Here is a 17,321-nt window from a genome sequence, read left to right on the forward strand (position 1 = left end):
TGTGCCATTTGAAAAGGTCCCAGTAGACCCCTGTTACATTATCTGCTCAGCACGATAAAACAGATAGACAAAATGGTGACCAGGTAAACTGCTGGAGCTACATACACATAAGAAAAAGACCTAAATAGCAGTATATGTCCAAATCTGAGCCTGTACGGGAAGTTACACTTTTTGGTTGTGTTCGAAACCTCATACTAAGCGTATTACTCGTACTGCATTTCAATGAAAATCACTTAAGTAGAATGCGGTTTCGAACACAGCCCACAGCCCTTTATTTAACGATGACATCATTGGTGGAACGGTAGCAGTATCTGTCCGAGTCATAACTGACATAACATATGACATAACACCACAGCTGAACAGGGTCATGGTGGCCTCTTCCCAGTCTCACCTGAGTAGTGCTGCACTAGCTGCTGCAGTGTGTCGAACTGGGCCCTGGTGGTTATGTAATACCCTCCGCTGTCCAGCTTGCGGATCTTATAATGTTTGACGTGGTCTCCTTTCACGTCGTCCCAGTCTCGTATGGATAAGGAGAAGGCGCCTGGAAGAGAGGAGAGGACACTGAGGGGCAGCCATTTTAGAACCAGGCTGGGTACAGTAGATACTGTACAGCCAGGGGTGCAGCACAAAATTCTAGACCCTGGGCTAACATGGTCTCTGTGGTCTTCCTTCCCTTTTTAGCCCCCCAAGCCCCCTTCCTGCCTGGGCCCTGGGTAGTCAGTTCCATTATTGCCCCCCCACTGTGATGCCCCTGTGTACAGGAAACAGTGACGCAGCAATGTCTACATTTCACCCGGATGTCTGCCACTACATACCAGAACACCCAATAGCAGTTTCCCCTCAGAGTAAATATAACTCCATTGGTATGAAATTTTATATGAAACGCAGGTCGATAAGAATATTTGATCAATGAGGTGCACTTTAATGCACACTTTTGGGACATTCTGCAATTCAGAGCTTCAAAAGCCAATGAAACATATTGAAATGAAGCATTAGAGCAATAACAAATCAAGAAATTTGACCTGATTTGATAGTGGATGCTAACAGATGGACAAATACAAATGCATGCTCACATACACACGCACACACATGCACACAAACATGCAGGCAACCACACACGCGCACAGCTGTTCTTTGAATAAATTCCGGTCTTGTGCGGCATTTTGCCAATTTCTTCCAACTACATACAACTACCATAATCACTACCAGTGGATCCGATACAAAAACTATATATTCTTTAGAAAAATCACCGGTTCTGGTAGCAGAACTGTAATATTGCATCAGTTTGATCGGGCTACAGGGTACAAACCACAATACATCATCAGTTCTGGCTTTTTCATTCAGTGATTTACTCCAACAATGAAAACTGGGAAGCTGGCCGTCACAAGCTTTGATCGCATTCTTAGCTTCGGCCCGTTTCATTCAAAAGCGCATCTGGCAGCGTGTCTAAAAAATGTACTTCCTGATGCGGTGAGTTTTCATTTATTCTGCTTAGTGCCTCACTGCCTGGTCCCTCATTCTCTGTAGACAATGGCACAAGAGCCACTCGGGTGTGCGGCCCGAGTGTGGCGTCATGGTTACCTTTGGTGGTTTCACTCTCCCGGATGAGGAAGGTGCCTCGGGGGTTGCCGTTCGACAGCAGCTGCCTCTCCGCATCCTTCCGGCCAAGTTTCCCAAAGTACCAGCTATGGGAAGCAGAGACGGCCATTACGGCTCCATTTAAGGGGGCCGTGCACAGCGCAAAGCAATGGGGAAGCAGCAACACTCTCTGAGCGGGAAGACCCACGTCCCAACATACACTGGGACAGCCTAGGCCATTATTTTGTTTTCTTTGAGAGACTGAGGCTTGCTAAATTTACATGGCAACACCACACGAAAGGGACAAAATTACTATTCGCCAAAGGCACGCCCACACTGAATCTAAAATACAGACGGGTAATAAACACTACAAAACCCAAAAAACAAACAAGCATTTTAGTCTTATATTAAGACTTAAAATCTTATTTCTTTTACCATTACGCTACAAAAGACAAACATTGTACTGAGGAAAGACAGTTTGACTCATTTCAAGATTTGGCATGGGAATAAGAAAATTTCACTTGTCAAGCAAACATCAACTTAAAACAAGCTCATATTTTCTAATTGAGAGTAACGCTTGTTATGACAGCCACCGTTAACAGTGAACGGAACCCTCAAGAGGCGCGACACGTCTCCCACGTGCCCGACAGCCCTTTGTTCGTTTGGAAATTGCATCATCCCCACCCTCCAGCCCGCGGTTACTCTCAGCCAGCTATACCGTGTGCATAATGAGCTGTCGCGCTGTGTACCAATAAAATGGCCGCATCATTAATCATCTGCGGGAGTGCTGGAGCCGGCGAGGGGTAGCTGGGCAGGCAGTAACTCCTTGGATCACGTGACCGCACCAGGCTGTACAGTCATGCAGGGAAGGGCCCGGCGCATGTTGTACCATACTTTACATCCTGAACATCCTGCATTTAACCCAATTTTAAGGTAACCGTGTCGAATAAAATACACATTAGCAGGCACACGCCTCTGCAGGCGGTCCAGAGGCATAAATCACTTTGTAATTTCATTTCTTTTTACAGACGTCCTACCCCATTAACCGCGCTCTCTGAAAACCGGCAAATGTTTGTGCTGCTCCCAACCAGAGCTATAAGCTTCTCCGCCCTGTAAATGTGTGTGTGTGTGTGTGTGTGTGTGTGTGTGTAAGTGGAGGTGTGTGTGCATGTGTGTGTGTGTGTGTGAGTGTGTGTGTGCAGGCTGAGGAGAGAGTACTCACTCTTCGGCCTGGATGGAGTCCACCGGAGCCACGTAGTTGCTGGGGATGTAGCCGGACCCACCGGTGGTGAGTGAGCGAGCCTCCCACCAGTCCCCCTCACTGAGAGAGAGAGAGAGAGAGAGAGAGAGAGAGAGGGAAGGAGAGAATGTGTGTGAGAGAGAGAGAGAGAGAGAGGGAAGGAGAGAATGTGTGTGAGAGAGAGAGAGAGAGAGAGAGAGAGAGAGGGAGAGAGGGAGAAAGGGAGAGGGAGAGAGGGAAAGAGGGAGCAAGAGAGAGGGAGAGAGAGAGAGGGGAGAGAGAGAGAGCAGTGATAATTAGTTTGCGATGAGATGAAAGGACAGAAGTAAGGTGAGAAGTGAAATCAAGGGAAGGGAATCAGGACCATGAGAATACGGGAGATGAGTAGAGATCAACACGTGGTCAGAGAATGAGAGTTGAAGGAAAGAGGAAAGACAGGAACAGGGAGAGAGAATGTGATTAACCTCTTAAATGCACCGAAGAAAACAAAAAATCCCATGAGCGTTCGTTCTGCTCAACACAGTCAGTCCTGAGAACCAAGGGCAAGCTGTAGGATGAGAGCCCTGTGCATTCGCTCATGCATTATGGAGGCCCTCGTCTGTATGCTACATACAGCACAATTCAATTATTTATCTCACATTTGAATATTAAAGGCACAACACCCTGTGCTCGTTTCACGCAGAATCAGCAGGGACAGCTGCGTGATGCTGGAGTAGCTGAACGTGAGCAAGGCTGTGCTCTTGCTGCAGAGGGGAGTGGCTCTCCTGTCCAGGGCTGACTGAAGAAGGTCGCGACATGGCCGCCTGTCCATTACTGACAGGTCTGAATCCCGCTCCCTGAGTCCCCTCTCCCCTCTCCGCTCCCCTCCTGCCTCCCGCGCTCTTCTCTCCCTTCCTCCTCTATCATCTCCTTCTTTTCTCACCCTCTCTCCCACTCTTCACCTCCCTCTCCTCCTCGGCTCGGCATGCGAATGAGTCACAGGCTGAATGAGTGACGGGAGCACTCAACTATGTGCTGGTGTACACACACACACGCACACACGCTCACACGCTCACAAAAACACACACACCCACACGCAGTCGCATTCACAAACACACACGCACACACAAACAGACACACATGCAGAGACAAACACATGGCCCAACACGCTCTCACACACACACACGCGCACACACTCACAAAAACACACACACCCACAAGCAGTCACATTCACAAACACACACACACACACACACACACACACACAAACAGACACACATGCAGTCACACCCACACAAACACACGGACCCACACGCTCTCACACACACACACACACACACACACACACACACACACACACACACACACACACACACACACACACACACAAACAGACACACATGCAGTCACACCCACACAAACACATGGACCCACACGCTCTCACACACACACACACACACGCGCGCACACTCATGCACGCACACACACACACACGCACGGACAGACACACCACAGCCCCCAGGCACTCCACCCTGTAAGTAGCATCACGCTGCATCATTCACCAACACGCCAGAGCTCCTTCTGGGGGCAGAAAGCAGAAGGCTATACGGGCTGTGATGAGAGGCAGGAGGGAGCCATATCCACCCTTTCATTTCAACAGCAAAACAAGCTGCGCAGTCTGAAGATGTGAATGTGATTTTATACCCTTTGGTTCTGGAGGAACATCAGAAAAAAAGGACAGAAAGGCTCCAGCCTGCTGCTCAGCTGCCCAGTTTATGGGGAGCCTCTGCGGTGGAAGGGGGCTCCGACCCCCACGGTCCCCGTTTTTACGAGCTTCCTGCCTTAAACAAACCCCTTAATCTACCCCGGCTTCACAAGGACCAGAACAGCATTAAACACAGGCCGACTCCATCTCCCTCTAGGAGATCCTCATTAGCGCCGATAAATAAGAACAGAGGGTCTCGTCAAACACAACAGATAAACTTCTGGACACAAAATGGCACCATTGGGGCAGAGTGGCTACTGGCCCCCATAAACAGCACACAGAAGAACATTCTGGCTTTCCGCTGGAGATGTGCTGTATTCAACACGAGGCAGCGGTGGGGTGCTAAACTAAAGAAAAACCGGTCACGAAAAAGCTAATCCGTCTCACTGGAAGGGAGGAGATTAGCAATCTGTGCATTGGGAGTCTGTGTATTACTTAACACTTATACTGTCAAAGGAAATACTATGGGGCGAACACTGCCTTGTTCTGATGATTTGATCACAGATGCCCAGAGCTTAAATAAAATCAGTAAAGCAGGAAGGCTTTCTTTTTTTCAGTTCTGCTGAACCATCCACGACCCCGTATCTGCAAATGCCCGGAGAGAAGCACCTCGCTAAACCGTTTATCGAACCGCGGGCGATTTAGCGCTTTTCCTGCGAGGAGCTCATTTATAATTGCGTAAAATAAAACGTCTATCGAACGTTACCGGAAACTTCTGTGGGATGCTGGTGCTACTCTATCCTTCCCTTCTGTAGCTCCGCAGCGACATCACCTCCTGCCCGTCATGTGACCGCCGGACGCGGGCGGCGTCTGTGATGTCGCGTTCGCCAGGCTCCCAGGAGAGAGGGCGAGGGGAGGCGGGTGATGCTGAGGAGGGCTGTGTGCCTGCTATTCCTCTCTTCCCCTGCAGGGCCCACACGAGGAGCAGGAGAGAGGGCTGGAGATGCTGTTCTGTCTGGCCCGTGTGAAGGAAGAATGCTCTAATGCGGGGATACTCATATCTGGCCCTCAAATCCAAATCCTGGTTTTCTCTCCTCCCGGGTAAGTAACTCAACAATTAGCGCTACCGTTTGGTCAGACTGTCTGACACACCTGACTACCGGGTAAAAGGAGGGTGGAAAACCAGGTGTTTCAACCAGCCCTCGATGAACGTGACACGAGAAACAGGGCTAATGCTAATGATTAATGCTAGCCCCCTCCCCCTCCCCCTCCTGTAAACACAGGTATTTCACTTGCCTGGTGAGCTTCCTGTCACGACAGAAAGAGACAAGCAGAGGGGGCTCTTGCTCCTCGTGAGTGGGGAGTGGGGGGAGGGGGGTTGGGGCTGCAGCCTACAGACACACAGCTACCAGTTTAAAACCTGTATTCACAGACCATCAGCCAAAACCCCAGAACCTAACCTGCAGCCTGAGGAATTGAGAGCATGCCAGGAGGTAAAATAAACAGCACACAGGGAGTGTTTGGGTTTAACAGAAAGTGCATATACAAGCATATGCTGCTCCTACTCTGAGGTTTAGTCTCGTCCCTCCCCATCTGATTTATCTGCCTGTGCAGTCTACGTCTCGACATGTGTTCTGAGGAGAATGTTCCGGAGCTGTCCGTGGGCCTTGGCCCTCCGTGGCCTCCTAATGTAGAGCCAGGGTCGGCAAATACTGCTGACAAAGGGTAATGGTACCCAAGGCTGCGGCAGGGGCAGGAAATGAGGCGGTGGCACTTCCTGTCATGGTTAAAAGCAGAGGGCTCAAAAACAACGCAGCGCCTCACCGCTCGCTTGTTGCGTGGGAGTGAGCCATCGAGAGAATGAGAGAAAGAGAGAGCACACTCAGCTCAGTCAGCTTCTCAAAAGCATAATGCAGACCTGAACCCCACGTGGAACAGACAAGTCACCACACAGCAACTCTCGACAAGGTAGAATTTACACTGAAAACTTCTGCAACAGGAACACACATCCAGTCAGCATCCGGACAGCTGAAATCCTACTACACAAAAGCACATTGTACATATGTACAATAACCAGCTATAATAAGCCTGCCACTACTGTCTAAATGAAGGTTTAACCTGCTGACAAAAACAGCTCAAGCTAGGTTTTGAAACAGCTGGTAGCTGGTATTTTACACCAGGGTAAATAACGCTGGGTTACAGAACTATGGTAAATGGTTGGCATTTATATAGCGCCTTTATCCAAAGCACTGTACAATTGATGCTTCTCATTTACCCTTTCATACACACACTCACACACCAAAGGCGATTGGCTGCCACGCAAGGTCCAGCTCGTCAGGAGCATTTAGGGGTTAGGTGTCTTGCTCAGGGACACTTCGACATAGCCCGGGCAGGAGATCGAACCGGCAACCCTCCGACTGCCAGACGACTGCTCTTACTGCCTGAGCCATGTCGCCACTTATGCCACATCCCGGAACACTCCCTATTCGACAGTGATACATGTGTAAATACTGACATCTTTGAAAGTGAAGAACTGGAACCAGAGGAACCATAGATGTTGAGGACACTGGCTTGTTAGCTGCATAGCCACACTTACGTGCTGTTGAGAATCTGGAACTTCTCGCCTTTCCTGAAGGTGAGGTCGTCCTCAGTCCTGGCCTCGTAGTCGTAAAGCGCCACGAAGAGTGTGACTCCTGCGGAACAGGGGAGGGGCAGAGAAAGAGCAGCAGTCAGCACGCCGACAATTAGGAACAAATTAGCCACAAAGTCAGACTGCACCCTGGATGTACTGAGAGAGTGGCGTAAGCTTAGTCTCCCCTCAGAAGAGAAGGGGGGGGGGGGGGGGGGACTGTAGATTGAGGGGGAGCCAAAGCCAGACTTTTTGGATTTTATGCTGCTTGTTACCGACCGCAGTCAGAATACTGAAATGGAGCGGCAGACACCTTATCTGCGGAAAGTACAGAAATGTCACCCACGCTGGGTTTTTTTCTGGTGGAAAAAAGAAACACACAACACACGCCACTATTTTAACATAAAACTGCTCTGAAAGGCAAATGCATCCAAGTTTAGAACCAGGGAAGAATGACATAGAGCCCGACAACCCATAACAGGCTGTTGTTGACAGGGTTAACCAGGTGACATCTTGCCTCCCACCCCACTGCTACCTAATATCAGAGAGGGGAAAAGTACATAAGTAAAATCAGGGAGCTGCTTTGCTTCAGTATACAATAGCCTCTCACCACACATGAAACTACAAGCAGTGAATACGATCAGGCAGCCTTCTCCTATACTCATGAGACAGAGACAGAGAGGGAGAGATCTAGGGCGGAAGAGAGAGAGGGAGGGAGAGTATTGACTTTTAAGAAGGAGAGAGGGAGAGAGAAGGATAGGGAGAGGGAGAGAGATTAGGACAGCGAAAGAGATAGAAAGAGGGAGTAAGAGAGGGAGAGATAAAAGAGAGAGAAGACAGCTGATGAGAGGTGAGATGCAGCCGGAGCAGGGCCTCCTCCTGGGCAGGATCCAGCATGCACTGCTTCACACAGGTGACTTCAAAGGGCCTCGGACCCGGGGCGAGGAAGCGCAGTCGACGCTGAGAGCGGGAGCTCGTTAAGCTCCGGAGCGGAGACACCTCTGACACGGTGTCGAGCGGCGGAGACGGGCGGGGGCGTTTCGGAGACGCGCTCTTATTGGCTGAGCTCGTCTTCTCCTGCAAAGAGCCTGTTCGCGCACAACACTCCGGTCCCGCCCACAAAGAACCGGAGAGTGTGAATTAACAACCACGACCCCTGTGTCCTCTGATATCAATTTAGGGTTCGCTTTAAATAATTGCTCCTCTGTCAAATTTTTATTAGTGCAATGAGTCGGCCTCTCAGTCGTCCAAAGATTTCATAGGCAAAAGCGTTACCAGACAGACAAAAGGCGTCCCTAGCCAAGGGCAGCCACATCAATTTGAATCAATTGTGTTGTGTGCCATCACAGTGACCTGTTAGGCATTCGCTTTACTGCATTTCACTGTGCATTGCTACACCCACTACATTAGTATTCACAAAAAATGTCGATATAATTTAAAACGTGTATATGTATGAATGTAATATAAATAAAATGTATTATTTTCAGGTTACAGCACCCAAAACCTCTAAGGAAATAACTGAGTGGGGCTTTAACCCTTTCAGTCCCAGTACCATAAAATCCTGAGTGCAACATGGCACCCCCGACCTTTTATACCAATCAAAATGACCGCTATACTATTGTTTTGAACATCTATTAAAACATCGACCAAAGCCAGAACCTCTTGGGATTTGGGTGGAATAGCCACTTCATACTGGGCTTGGGACTGAAAGGGTCAATACCGTGGTCATTAAGCTCTGGGGTTGTTTTCTGGCTCGTTGGGGCAGGGCCGTAAAAAACAAGGAGGATTTCCTGAGTACCGCGCGCTCCCTCTGCCAACACAAAGCCGGGGGGTTCAAAGCCCCGCCGCTGACCGGACATTCCGCAGGGCGGCGGGCGGGCGGGGGGGGCGGGGAGAGGAGCGACGGGGTTACCCCACCTGTTCCGCCGCGGGACCGCAGGGTGCCCGTGTGGGAGGACGAGTTGACCCCGCCGAAGACGGTCATCCCCTGGCCCCCGGGCGCGTGGAAGTTGTTGAAGTTGGGGATGGCGGTGACCCCGAAGTTGGGGTAGTGCTGTGGCGTGGGGTCGGCCCCATATCGGTAGCCCGCGCTCTGCGAGATGCTGGTGTCTCTGTCGTCCGTCAGTTTCGAGGCCTCCTTATCCCTGCATTGCACACAGCCCATTATCTATGTTCTGCAGGGAGACAGACAGGGGACACGTCGATCAATGTCAGGATCTACAGCAAACCGTTTCAACATTCACAATATTACTGCTGCTATTTTTTGCCAATTTATTACTGCTACTACTCATTCCTTGTTGTAATATTTCTGTTTATCTTTTAACAAATGCGCTTTGGCAATGTCTTAGCAATGCTAATGCAGAATATCTAAAGTGTAGACTAACTGACAAATGAATTTGCCATAGTGACAAAATGTGTATTATTATAAGCTTAGAAACATTAGACAACCCAATAATTACAAACATGAGGGTTGGTATCACTCAACAAGTGATGGTATTAACATCAAAACAATGATGCAGTGATATTCTTTTTTGCACTGAAATTTCATCCGATACAGCTGTACTCATAACATGTATTTAATATGTATTATTAACCTTGACTAAAATATTACATCATCACTTTAGCGAGAATAATTCCAAGCTGATGACTGCAGCTAAAAAAGTGGCATGAAAGGCAATTATGCTTTAGAGTAGAGAACTAAAGCAATTATGTTATGGAGGAGAAAACTAAGGCAATTATATTATGTAGGAGAGAAAAAAACGCAACAGTGGGTCACTGGTGTGTGCAAGTGTGTGTGTTTGTGTGTGTGCGTGATTTTAACAGCACTCTGAAACAACATGGGGTGTTGTCTGCAAATTGCGAACAGAAAAATTATAATAAAAAAATAAAAAAAACCTTTTCACACACTGCATCCGCGCACCAAGCCGGTTGCACAACCAAAGGAGAGCGATGTTTACTCATTGATTATTCCATGATTGCATCGCTGGCATCGACCCTCTTGTACGCAATAAAGGCAGAAGGCAGATCTCAGCGATGACCGCTCATGTGCAGCAGCGCTTTCAGAGAAAAAGACCCTGCCCGTTTCCCACTGGGCACCAGATCGTAATCTTATCACTGTCGATTCATTCACGCGTCCTGCGTTCAGCCTGCAAAGCTGCTTTTACTGGCGTGAATGGCGGTCCATAAATAAGAACCGCGTGAACAACGTGAAGAGTGAAACATTCATATTAGTTACGCGGTAACATCATTCTCGCCGGTCCTGCTAAAAAGTCGGTTTTCGTGTGGCCACGTTCGCTGGTAAATACTAGGCTGCTCTATTCTGCTCAGCAGGGCTCTGCTATTGATCACCCGTTGTCATTGGAGACGGAGATAAACACCGGGCGGTGTGACTGCGCATTGGGAAAACGGCGTCATCAAACCGCTGCTCTTCCAATAAAAAGGGCGCATAGCTGCTTGCGCAGTGCATCACAGCGGTGATACGCTTGGTATAAATCCCCAAATTACGGGAGGACAGAAAGACCCTGAAGGGCTAAACAGAAATTGCGCACAATCCCAGATATGCCACTCGCAGTTCTTTTCAATGACAGATTTTCTCTTTCACTCTCTCCCGGCTACGGCCCGAGAGGAGCAGGAAGCAGCAGAACCAAAGACACACGCAGAGAGGAAGAAATTCCCCCCTCCTCGCCGCAACACAACGTGAAAACAGGGAGAAAAAAAAAAAAAATTAACTCTGTTAATCAACAGTATGGCTGCGGTCTGACTGGGAGACAATGACCACCCGTACCGCCCGGCCCTCTCCTCTGACATCACCTCCTGACCCAACGCCCAGGAGGAAAACAAGTGTCAATCAAGCCCAAAAAAAAAAAAAAAAAAAAAAAAAACCCCATTAACAAATAAGCTCTTTATCATATCTGCACAAATGTTAATAAACTGCTAACCACACCCCCTTGAATGTGATTGGTTTAGCGGCATTAAAGGCGGTGGAGCGCTACCAAGCGATCGAGACTTACCCTTGCCTCTGATGCACAGCAAAGCAACCAAGTCGGAGACTAATGTTTTTTTTTCATAGCTTAAATTAACACACCGCCGGAAAAAGAAGAATCCGGCGTGGCCCACGGCAGAAGTGTGTCACTCCGTGGGACAAAGCATGAGGTGGGAGAGGTGGTTTTACCTGCACATATCTGGCTTGAGGTGACACCGCTTTGGTAATTGTGACTGGGGGGAGTGTGTGTGGGGCAAGTAATTTTAGTTCTTTATGCTAATTGGAGAGGGCTTCTCTCAGAGGGCAGGGCAGCATGTCTTGACTGAGACCTGGAACGTTGGTGGTTCAAGCCCTGGTATAGCCAAGATCCATGCAGCTGTTGGACCCTTGAGCAAGGCCCTTAACCCCATATTGCTCCAAGGGGGATTATCCCCTGCTTAGTCTAATCAAAAGCAAGTCGCTTTGGATAAAAGTGTCGGCTAAATAACAAATTATAATTATAGAGAGCTCCCCTGCGGTGTGTATGGCCGGCTCTCTCCAGGTGGCGGAAAAGCTGTAGGCAGAGCCAGCTAAAGCAAAATGTTCTCACAATGCTATTTGGAATGCTTTGACAATGTTATAAGACTACCATTACATTGCAGAAACATTGTGACAATGTTTTGTGCTAGCTGTGCATGGCCACTGCACATGGGCCCATAGTATGCTTCTGAAATAACAGTCATACACAACAGTACGAACCGCACCTAGACCAGGCCTGTAGCATTACAGCATCTCTGACACTGTATAACTCAGCAGTCAGGACGGTACAGCAGCATCAGCTCTTTGGCTAATAGCACTTGTTGGCCGGAGTGGACCCGCATACAGAATCTGGGTGAATCTCGGCCCAAAGCTCGATCGAAATGCTCAAATACCCTCAACCCATTCCCGAGAGACGACTCATGACTCCGAAGCGCCAGGAAATGGCTTTCGGGGACTTAACGTCATTACCAATGTGAAAAAACGGTTACTTGGAGCGTTAAGAGGTTGAAGCGGGAGGTTTATTTTTTCACGCACGGTCATTTCTCGTCGTAGGGGGCAAGGACGAGGGATAAACCGTGACGGCTTCCTGGGCGGTAGACTCCAGCCCCACCGTGCGGGAGCGGAGCGTAGATTACGGACCCCGCTGGGACCGCTGTGGGGGAGCCGCGCCATTTCGGGCGGGGAGGTGGCTGGATGCGAAGAGGGTTGCCGAAAAATGCAACAGGTACTACATCAGGATCAAGGCAACAGGCCCTTGGGACTACTGCAAGATGGGAACGAGCTGAGTCAATATTTCGTTTGAACTATACATGGACTCGGCCCCCTTTCATCTCTCTCCCCTTCCATCTCTCTCCACGATTATTTACCCCCTCCTTTTTTTGATGCATCGAGCCCCCCCTCACCTGTGCGCAGGTGGTTTTCGCTGCGGACAAACACACACCAAATTTCATCTCTCACAAACACGCAAAGTAAGGCACCCAGAAGGAGCACCACAAGAATTTAGCTGGCGCGGATTATGTTTTGTTCCGGAACATTTTGACCTCTGCAGTGTAACCTTTCACAGTCAGCGCTCCTCTTCGCGACTTTGTTGTGGTGCATTCATTCAGACACAAAGCCGTCGGTTTCTCCGGTCGGTTTTACGAGAACCGAGCAGCCCATCTGTCACCCACGCTCAACAGGAAGAGGAAGTGGGCTTTCAGCCAGTTAGGCGACCGTGGATATTTACGATTGGAAAGAAAAGAATGGATGCAGAATGTTTTGCATTCTGAAGTCTATACCACAGATTTGAAAGGTTATGGTTACTTGATTATATTTGCTACTGTTAATATTTGTTGAATTATTACACTAGCTAATAATATTATCAAAACATAATTATACTCCGTAAGACAGCTCAAAGCAAAGATCCAGAAAGATCCCTCACTGATAACTGCATTAAGATGCTTAAAATACTCAATGTAACCTAAAAACATCAATGCTCCAATAGAGCCCATAGTAGCAAGCCATTATACCACAACCAGTTACTGACACAAAACAGCAGAAAAGCAGGAAAACACAAACACACACACACACATACACGCACACAAACACATACACGCACGCACACACTCCTGAATTATTCATGGAACAGTTGCTCAAACCTGAAGGTATGCCACCACACTGGGACAAGCTGTTAAAAGCTCCCAGAATGCATCTATATTTCATGGCCAGATCACAGGTGCAGCGTCGGTTAAACAAGAGGCCCCTGGGGGCCCAGACCATCTTTTCGCCTTCCTCCTCGGGGCCGTCTCTGAATAGGACACATCAGGGAAGGAGGAGCGGACAAGATGGGCGTAGATGTATGTTTGAGATGGGGACACGTGTTCGTGTGATAGGAAGAGGAGCAGACAACATTGCTGTAGACACAGGTTTAAGACGCAGTACAACTGTTGGGGTGTTGGAAACAGAAGCAGACAAGATGGCTGTAGATGCAGGTTTGAGACACAGACAACTCTTGAGAGTGTTAGAAGGAGAAGCAGACAAGATGGCTGTGGACGCATGTTTCAGACGGGGACACATGTTGGGGTGTTGGAAGGAGGTGTGGACAAGATGGCCGTGGACGCACATTTGACACGAGGGACACCACTGGAGTAATGGAAGGAGAAGTGGACAAGATGGACGCTAATTTGAGACGCGGGACACGTGATGGGAGTGTGCTGAGCGTAGCTCTCTGGTCTCCCGTAGGCCCGGCTACAGCTGGGGCAGACTCCACGTCCAGGCGATACCTTTCAGGAGCTCTTTTAGACAGACGGGATGATGGAGAAACCGCAGAGAGAACAGGAAAGGAGAGAAAACGAGGGGAGATGAGGTAACTGGATAAGGCAGAGAGAAACAGAGAGAGAGGGTAAGGGAGAGAGAGAGGCAAAGGAGAAGAAGAGGGATGTGACAGATAGATCGCCGCTGAACAGACAACGCCCGTCTGCAGCTGGAGAGCAGTGTGAGTCTGCCTCCCCTCCTTGCTGCACCGTACATTGCACAGAGCAGCGGGATGATCAGCCCACCACACCCTGCGACACCCTGTCACGCAGTCACAACCCGCTCTGCGTCACGCCATCACACCGACGCTCAGCCTCCCCCCGCATTCGTGTCAAACAATGCCCGGACCGCCCGCTCCCACGAAAAACAAACAAGTCCGACCAAACGACAACAACAACAAAGACAATAACAGAGCGAAAGCAATTAGCGCACTGTCCAATTCCCTGCAAGCTGCGTATCTGTCGACGCATCGCCGTGGCAACGTCCAGACTGAGAGCTGGGCGGTTGTTTCTCGATCAGACGTGCGGATAAGAATTTTGAAACCTGACCATGTTTGCAGTCATTTCTCACATGTTAAGCTTAACGACCCCCCCTCCCTGCGCCACTACCTCCAGCCACCCCCCCACCCCCTTCGTGGCTTGTAAATGGCCTGGTTTAATTTTATTCATTGTGGGCTCAGAGGAAGCGGGAGCTAGCGGCCCTTCCGGGATTGACTGCGCTGGCTGTCTCTCTCTTTCTGAGGGCCAGTTGTTCTGTCAGGACTGGCCCACTGCCGGGAGGTCGCGGGGGTCGCCTGGCACTGCTGGAGGGAAACACTGGCGCACAATGCCGGCGCTTGAGCGGGGCGTAATCAAAACCACCCCGCTGCTGGGGCGTCTGAAAGAAGGGAGCACTCGCCCCTCCTCTCCTGCAGTCCACAAGGGGGAGTGCTCGGCCTGTCCCCGCCCTCACCGTCACCCTCACTCCCCCCGTTTTTATTTTCTATTTTCCCAAGACCGGCTCCGGGCCGAAAGGGAAGGAGGAAGAAATAGCATGCTGCGCTTCCCTCGCCTTTTGAGGGCCCGCGTGAAGCAGCGGATTAGTCTCACTCCCTGTCGGAACTCGGGATAGGGGGAGAAAGCAAAATGAACGGAGGGGAAAAGTGGTGAAAAAAGAAACGTGGTATTGTAACGTCCTAACAACAATCCCTTTTGGATCGGGAATCACAAGCTGGACGCTTGAGGCCTCTGCTAACGTTGACCCACAGGAGAATGAACATGGTTTCCTTCGACCGTCGTCTTTCGAGACCGTCAGAAGATGAGAATCACCCTTTCCTCCCTCCCTCGTTCTCAATTATCTTGTATATGGGACTCCGTACCTTCCCGCTACATGGTTCTCTGAGACACTTCAGATTCTTTAATTAAATAGTAGGCAGGGACCGTCCCATTCCCTACAACAAACCCTTTCGCTCTCTAATGCTCTTCCCCATGGACACCATAAGAGGCCCTTCATGCGCCTGATTGTCTCTCTCCGAGTAACACTGGGGAGATTGTCTCTCTCGAGTAACGGTGCAGTCGCTTTCTTTCTGAGTTGAAGGGCCTTGTTTACGCTGAGCCGCTGTTTAACCGCACATTCGCGCTCTGGGCTGCAGCGCCCCCTGTGGTTGGGAGGGCTGGGTGCAGTCGGCAGGTCGATAGTGGCCCCATTAGCTAGGCGCAATCCCTGGAGAGTGCCGATTGGACGCACGTTCCTTCGCATCGCTTCCACTGCCTGAGCAGGGATCACAACACTGGGCCGACCTCCTCCTCCGCTGCCCCGGCAGGAAGGATGCCACTGTGGGGAAGGGCTCTCCGTGCGGTCCATTCTGCACTGGCACCATTATGTCACAGCGACTCAACATCAATGCTGGTGATGGCAGCCCCCAACCAAAAGAGAGTGCAGGGGGACTGTGGGAGACAACAAATGATTTGTCTGTGTGTGTGTGTGTGTGTGTGTGTGTGTGTGTGTGAGTGTGTGAGAGAGAGTGTGTGTGTGTAAATAAGCGTGTACATGTGTTTGGATATGCATAAAATGCATGTAGGTGTGTGTTGCTTGTACATGTGTGTTTCTGTGTGTGTGTGTGAGAGCTTGCACAAGTTTCTGTGTGCGCGTGTTCAATTGACTTACAACTCTTTGGATCTCAGTGTCAAGCTTCATAGCTTTTTAAGGGCTCCTCAGAATTGGGAGTTCTCTCTGAATTTGAAACCTGGTATTGTACAATATCAGCAAACACAATTAAGTCACAGATCGGAAAGGCATAAAAAACATTCACACAAACGTACGCATAAGTGGGTCTCTCTCATGCACAATGACCCCACGCGGGTCATAAAAGGGCGCCATTTTGTGTCAAACTGCTCGCAGAGCCAACTTTTCTAATTCTGAGCTAGAGAGAGAGAAAGGGTGACCTTGTATTCACAATACAGCCGTGGCCTGGGCTTGACCTCTAAACCTACGCATTCAAAATCCCGCAGGACGCCATATAAATCAGACACCGCACAAATCAAAGCTGCCCAGCAGAATGAAATATTTATTACTTTTCAGGCCAAAATGTCCTCTCCTCACAGGCTAAACTACCTTTAAATTCAAGCCTGAGGTCATAAAACGGACGGATGTCGCGGTGCAAAGCAAATCGCAGCAATTAATGATTTACTGCCCACCCTTCTGCTCCGTTACCTATAATAGGGTATGCCTATTCACAATCGCCTGCTAATTCACATCTGGGGCCAAACAGCAGGTGGCACATCTCAGAATTTCCACTTCATTTCAAATTCAGCTATGGCTAACTTTTCTCACCTCCTTCAAGTTGAAACTTTCCAAGGATGAAAAATGGACCAGAACAAAATTGAAGGTCTGGACTCATTATGGAGGACGAGGTGGGCACGGATGCGAGGTTGAATTATTTATGGAGTGTTGTGTGAATGACCGGTCTTTTTGTTCGTGAGAAAGAGAGAGGGAGGGGGAAGTTTCAGTGAATATCTTAACATTGACACCTGACCTCGGTCAAATACCTAACTGTTTTGAATTCAAATATTTTGCCTGGTGCAATTAAGCAAACCAAGACAACCAGAAGGCAAGTTTTGCACTTTTAGATAGCATTTCATGGGTTTCAATACACCAGACAAGCTCAGTGAAGCTTAGAAAAGTAAATGAATCAAAAGAAATGTATATTTGACCCAGGCATGACTGATACAAGAGGGCAAATGGAGGATGAGCCTAACTCATGCACCATAAGTGAATCCTTCATTATGATACCATTGGAAAGCGGCCATTTTGTATGAGATGCTAGGCAGGCTATACCTCTGTATTAGGATGAGTAAGCAGGTCCAATGAGACACTCAGTGTAAGGAAGTGATATCTGTTGCATGTACAGGACACATTG

General features: G+C 49.2%; 1 protein-coding gene across 4 annotated transcripts in view; it reads right to left on the minus strand.

Moving 5' to 3' along the window:
• Nucleotides 1–17,321, minus strand: part of fynb (FYN proto-oncogene, Src family tyrosine kinase b) — a 53,603-nt gene that overhangs the window by 10,545 nt on the left and 25,737 nt on the right. For all 4 annotated transcript variants that reach the window (XM_061243615.1, XM_061243618.1, XM_061243617.1 and 1 more), the window contains 5 exons: nucleotides 9,049–9,305; nucleotides 7,099–7,195; nucleotides 2,801–2,899; nucleotides 1,582–1,685; nucleotides 392–541 (listed from right to left, as the gene is read on the minus strand). In XM_061243615.1, coding sequence (XP_061099599.1) covers nucleotides 392–541; nucleotides 1,582–1,685; nucleotides 2,801–2,899; nucleotides 7,099–7,195; nucleotides 9,049–9,295 — 697 coding nt within the window. In that variant the 5' untranslated portion in view covers nucleotides 9,296–9,305. The remainder of the gene's footprint in view (nucleotides 1–391; nucleotides 542–1,581; nucleotides 1,686–2,800; nucleotides 2,900–7,098; nucleotides 7,196–9,048; nucleotides 9,306–17,321) is intronic.

This window comes from Conger conger, chromosome 5, assembly GCF_963514075.1.
Source record: "Conger conger chromosome 5, fConCon1.1, whole genome shotgun sequence".
Taxonomy (NCBI): Eukaryota; Metazoa; Chordata; class Actinopteri; order Anguilliformes; family Congridae; genus Conger; species Conger conger.